This window comes from Thalassophryne amazonica, chromosome 9 (assembly GCF_902500255.1).
Source record: "Thalassophryne amazonica chromosome 9, fThaAma1.1, whole genome shotgun sequence".
Classification (NCBI taxonomy): domain Eukaryota; kingdom Metazoa; phylum Chordata; class Actinopteri; order Batrachoidiformes; family Batrachoididae; genus Thalassophryne; species Thalassophryne amazonica.
Genome location: NC_047111.1, coordinates 11,150,412 through 11,156,411, shown reverse-complemented (window position 1 = coordinate 11,156,411; position 6,000 = coordinate 11,150,412). Strand labels below are relative to the sequence as shown.

Genomic DNA, 6,000 nt, shown 5'->3' with positions numbered 1-6,000 from the left:
CCATAATACCTCAACAGCTCATCTGCAAACTGCACAAACTGGGGCTCAGCACTTCCCTTTGCAACTGGCTGTTGGACTTCCTCACCCAGAGGCCACAAGCAGTCTGTGTTGGCAACAACACCTCGAGCAGCATTGTATTGAACACAGGGGCTCCCCAAGGCTGCGTGCTCAGTCCACTGCTCTTCACATTACTGACACATACTGCACAACAACCCACAGCACAAACCACATAGTGAAGTTTGCGGATGAGACAACTTTGCTGGGGCTCATCACCGAGGGCGATGAGAGTCACTACAGGGAAGAGGTCAACCTTCTGACCACGTGGTGCAGAAATAACAACCTCCTGCAGAATGTCAGTAAGACCAAGGAGATTGTTGTTGACTTCCGGAAAGGTCACACCCAAGACCCGCCACTGACCATCGAGGGTGCTGCTGTGGAGAGAGTGAGCAGCACCAAATTCCTGGGGGTGCACATCAGTGAGGACCTGTCCTGGACCACCAATACTGCATCACTGGCAAAGAAGGCCCTGCGGCATCTCTACTTCCTGCGAAACTCAAGCGGGCAAGTGCTCCACCAACCATAATGAGCACTTTCTACCGTGGCACCACTGAGAGCATCCATTCCAGCTGCATCACTGTGTGGGACGGAAGCTGCACTGACTACAACAGGAAAGCCCTGCAGCGCATAGTGAATACAGCTGGAAGGATCATTGGTGCCTCAGTCCCCTCTCTGCAAGATATATACACCACCCACCTCACCCTCAATAAACCACAATTGTGGGCGATGCAAGCCATCCCGCACACAACCTGTTTAGCACTCTGCCCTCCGTGAAGAGGTACAGGAGCCTCCGGTCCCACACCACCAGACTCACGAAGAGCTTCATCCACCAGGCTGTGAGATTATTGAACTCTCTCCCCCAGCTCCATCCAGGCTTTAAAGAAGCTAAAAAAAAAAAGAAAAAAAAAGTGCACTGTCACGTTTTGGAACATGATATAACTATTCCCTACACTTACTCAAGCTGATTTTTGCATGCACACATGACAGCCACCCATCGTTATTGACTGGAAAATGCTCAGCTACTGTGAAATGACCCAAAATTTGATCCATACCCATTCCTTGTCCTGAGGGAGGACAAAAAGGAGGTTTATGGATGTGGTGAGGGAGGACATGCAGGTGGTTGGTGAGAGAGAGGAAGACACATAGGACAGGGTGAGACGGAAACCGGCATGAAGTTCGACAGTAGACAGTAGTTCATTATTCAGACAGTAATTCGCAATGAAGCAGTTTTGGTTGTATTATAGACAAAAAATGTTTTTAAAATGGAAATAAACATGCCCTGTTGAATTCTACCTTTAAATAAAATCCAAAATAAAACAATAATTTGGTTTGATGCTTAAACCAAAAGTACAACGACAGAATATGGAAAGTGTAAACAGACATATATTCATTTATTAGGCTTCTGTTTTGAATTAAATCTGTCAACTCCTTACACCTCACTCTAGTCACAACTTTACTTAAAAAAAGTGCTACAAAAACAATTATGAAAAGAACTGACAGTAACACATCAAAAACAATAACTAGAAATACAAGAATGACAAAAACAATTTAAAAATAAAAAATAGTCAAGATGGCAAGTGACTACTGTACAAATAATATTTCGAAAATTCTGATTTTAATGCATCTGTGTTTAGATAGGTCTACATATTTTCAAAATGGCGCGAGTTGTCAACCAAACAAATCATCCAGGCCTGGGCCTAATCAACTGTAAATTTAATAGATTTCAGAACACAAAATCAGGTAAGCTTGCTGTCTGGCTAGCTGTCTAGGCCTACTGGCCTAACTGTCCACATTTAAGCAGTAATAGCTTTTACATGGGCAAGTGAATTTTGGCGCCACCTGCTCAGATCTGTCAGGTACACTTGCCCCATCCTGCCCAACCGTGTGGACAGTTATTCAGCGCATTCTTGACAACTATTCAATTTCCAGACAGTAGTTCGGCTTATCATTGAAATGGGTCATATGGAGGGGTGGGAGGGGGTGAAATGGAGGTTGGTGGGCATGTGGCAAGGGCACTTGACAAATCTGGGCAGGTGGCGCCAAAATTCACTTGCCCATGTAAAAGTTATAACTGCATGAGTGTGGACAGTTATTCAGCACATTCTGGACATTTATTCAGATTCTGGACAGTAGTTCGTCATATCGTTAAATACAGTGAAATTGAGGGGTGGGGGAAGGGTGAAATGGAGGTTGGAGGGCATGGGGCAAGTGTACTTGACAGATCTAGGCAGGTGGCGGCAAAATTCACTTGCCCAGGTAAAGGTTCTAACTGCTCAAGTGTGGACAGTTATTCAGTATCTGGACAGTTCGGGTTATCATTTAAAATGATGAAATTGAGGGGTGGGAGGGGTGAAATGAAGGGAGGGAAGGATGGGGCAAGGGTACTTGACAAATCTGGGCAGGTGGCGCCTAAATGCACTTGCCCATGTAAAAGTACTGCTGAAGTGTGGACAGTTATTCAGTGCATTCTGGACAGTTATTCAGATTCTGGACAGTTATTCAATTTCCAGACAGTTGTTCACCATATCATTAAATACTGTGAAATTGAGGGGTGGGAGGGGGTGAAATGGAGGTTGGTGGGCATGGGGCAAGTGTACTTGACAAATTTGGGCAGGTGGCACCAAAATTCACTTGCCCATGTAAAAGTTATAACTGCTGAAGTGTGGACAGTTATTCAACGCATTCTGGACAGTTATTCAGATTCTGTAAAGTTATTCAATTTCCAGACAGTAGTTCGGCTTATCATTGAAAGCGGTCATATGGAGGGGTGGGAGGGAGTGAAATGAGGGTTGGGGAGGATGGGGCAAGGGTACTTGACAGATCTGGGCAGGTGGCGCCAAAATTCACTTGCCCATGTAAAAGTTATAACTGCTTAAGTGTGGACAGTTATTCAGTATCTGGACAGTGATTCAAATTCTAGACAGTAGTTCAGCTTGTCATTGAAAGGGGTCATATGGAGGGGTGGGAGGGGGTGAAATGGAGGTTGGTGGGCATGGGGCAAGGGCACTTGTGTGGACAGTTATTCAGCGCATTCTGGACAGTTATTCAGTATCTGGACATTTATTCAATTTCTAGACAGTTGTTCGCCATATCATTAAATACAGTGAAATTGAGGAGTGGGAGGGGGTGAAATGGAGGTTGGTGGGCATGGGGCAAGTGTACTTGACAGATCTGGGCAGGTGACACCAAAATTCACTTGCCCAGGTAAAGGTTCTAACTGCTCAAGTGTGGACAGTTATTCAGTATCTGGACAGTTCGGGTTATCATTTAAAATGATGAAATTGAGGGGTGGGAGGGGTGAAATGAAGGGAGGGAAGGATGGGGCAAGGGTACTTGACAAATCTGGGCAGGTGGCGCCTAAATGCACTTGCCCATGTAAAAGTACTGCTGAAGTGTGGACAGTTATTCAGTGCATTCTGGACAGTTATTCAGATTCTGGACAGTTATTCAATTTCCAGACAGTTGTTCACCATATCATTAAATACTGTGAAATTGAGGGGTGGGAGGGGGTGAAATGGAGGTTGGTGGGCATGGGGCAAGTGTACTTGACAAATTTGGGCAGGTGGCACCAAAATTCACTTGCCCATGTAAAAGTTATAACTGCTGAAGTGTGGACAGTTATTCAACGCATTCTGGACAGTTATTCAGATTCTGTAAAGTTATTCAATTTCCAGACAGTAGTTCGGCTTATCATTGAAAGCGGTCATATGGAGGGGTGGGAGGGAGTGAAATGAGGGTTGGGGAGGATGGGGCAAGGGTACTTGACAGATCTGGGCAGGTGGCGCCAAAATTCACTTGCCCATGTAAAAGTTATAACTGCTTAAGTGTGGACAGTTATTCAGTATCTGGACAGTGATTCAAATTCTAGACAGTAGTTCAGCTTGTCATTGAAAGGGGTCATATGGAGGGGTGGGAGGGGGTGAAATGGAGGTTGGTGGGCATGGGGCAAGGGCACTTGTGTGGACAGTTATTCAGCGCATTCTGGACAGTTATTCAGTATCTGGACATTTATTCAATTTCTAGACAGTTGTTCGCCATATCATTAAATACAGTGAAATTGAGGAGTGGGAGGGGGTGAAATGGAGGTTGGTGGGCATGGGGCAAGTGTACTTGACAGATCTGGGCAGGTGACACCAAAATTTACTTTCCCAGGTAAAAGTTATAACTGCATGAGTGTGGACAGTTATTTAGTGTATTCTGGACAGTTATTCGGATTTTGGATAGCCATATAGGTAGTGATGGGCAAATGAAGCCCCATTCAAGACTCGAGGCTTCTCATCAAACATTTCAATACATGTCTCGAGGCCTCACGCAGCGCTTGGTTTGCTTTACTGCCATCAAGTGGAGAAAGAAATGCACAGGATGAATTTACTCTGACAACCCCCTGGATTTGATGTTTGACCTTAAATTGTGCAAATAAATACTTGAAACAATAAATTCATAAACCAAGAATAATACTGTTCGTTAACTTAGTGAATTAAACAAATGACTGAGTGAATTAAACAAATAAGGCCCTAGACATATTAGTGACATATATTAATGTCATTTTTAAATGGGTGGTTTCAAATAATAATTTATAACAGTGAAAGACTATTTTGGGGAGAGAGGGGCTGCTAAGTCCATAATCAACAATTTAAAACAATCCATAAAATTGCATCCCAGCTGCAGGCACTGAACCTGTCAATCACTCTCCTCCACGCGCTGGACCGGGCAAGCACCAAACGTTTCCTGCATTTTTCGAGCGCTTTTCAGCAAATCGATTCGCTCAACGAAGCAGTCACGTGGTTTCAGGAAACGAGGCCTCGTTTAGCTGTAGTCACGTGGTTTGATACAGGCCTCGAAGCGGGGCTTCATTTGACACGCCCCCTTTTGCTCGATACAGCCTTCGGAGCCTTGCTTCATTTCGCCCAACACTACATACTCGTATAGGGCCATTACGGTGTATAGGCCTAGGCCTATGTTACAAATTTTGGCAAGTAAGCTTAATGAAATTCACTTGCCCATGTTTAGGAGGCATAGATACATTGCTGGGTTACAATTTTTTTATGTAATTTTTCACTTTCCGCGAATTACTGTCTGAATAATGAACTACTTTCTACTGTCCAACTTCACGCCGGTGAGACGGAAACAATTGATCCGCTGGGTTGCCCCCTAATGGGAGCAGCTGGAAGATGAAGAAGAAAAGTTTGTATTAGCCACACTATTGAAATTTAAAGGACTGTCTTGTGGACAAAGTGTTAGATTTAACAGGCTTTAGTTTATCAGAGTTGTAAGTTGAAATTTGCTGACTCACGCTTTGAGCCGCTCGTACGAAGGGAGTGGCAACATGGCGGATATCGTCTATCCGGGTTTCGAAGCGCTTTGGATGTTCACGTGACGTTCTGACGTCACGTTGTGTCGATGTGTCCTCGGTGAGTCTTGAGGCTGCAGCGGTTATAGGAAAACGTCCGTTTATCGATGTAAAGTCGGTAGAAATAATCGGCTCATGTGACTGTTATTTATCGGTAACACTGGGAAACGGCAGAGTTTGATTCCGTTATGGAGGACATATATGTCACTGCAGGTGGGTCTACCGCTAATACCTCAAGCTAACTGTTAGCCTGAAAAAACAAACAAAAACATTTAAAAAATTTGAAACTGGCCGAAATAAAGTAACGTGAATGGTTCTCTGGTTTATGTTATTTTAAACACGTTTTTAGGATTGTCAGCGTTTGATTTTAAAATAATTGAAGTGTTTAATATTTTCTTTATTTATTTTACAATTAATCCAGGCATCTACCAGACTTTTGCACGAGAATTTATCTAACTTCACCATTTAAAAAAATTCCAGTTTAACTAAAAATAACGTGGGAGGCGGATATTTTCTCGCCGGCTGAAGGAGAGTTCGCAGCCCGCAGAGGGGCTGTGATCTAAAGCCGTTCTGTTTGGCTCATCACACCCAGG

At 44.0% G+C, this 6,000-nt stretch overlaps 1 protein-coding gene across 1 annotated transcript in view; it reads left to right on the top strand.

Annotated features, from left to right (window-relative positions):
- The first annotated feature begins 5,431 nt into the window (after window positions 1-5,431).
- Window positions 5,432-6,000, top strand: part of sra1 (steroid receptor RNA activator 1) — a 30,190-nt gene continuing 29,621 nt past the window's right edge. Inside the window, exon 1 of the mRNA XM_034177564.1 lies at window positions 5,432-5,620. Coding sequence (XP_034033455.1) covers window positions 5,596-5,620 — 25 coding nt within the window. The 5' untranslated portion in view covers window positions 5,432-5,595. The remainder of the gene's footprint in view (window positions 5,621-6,000) is intronic.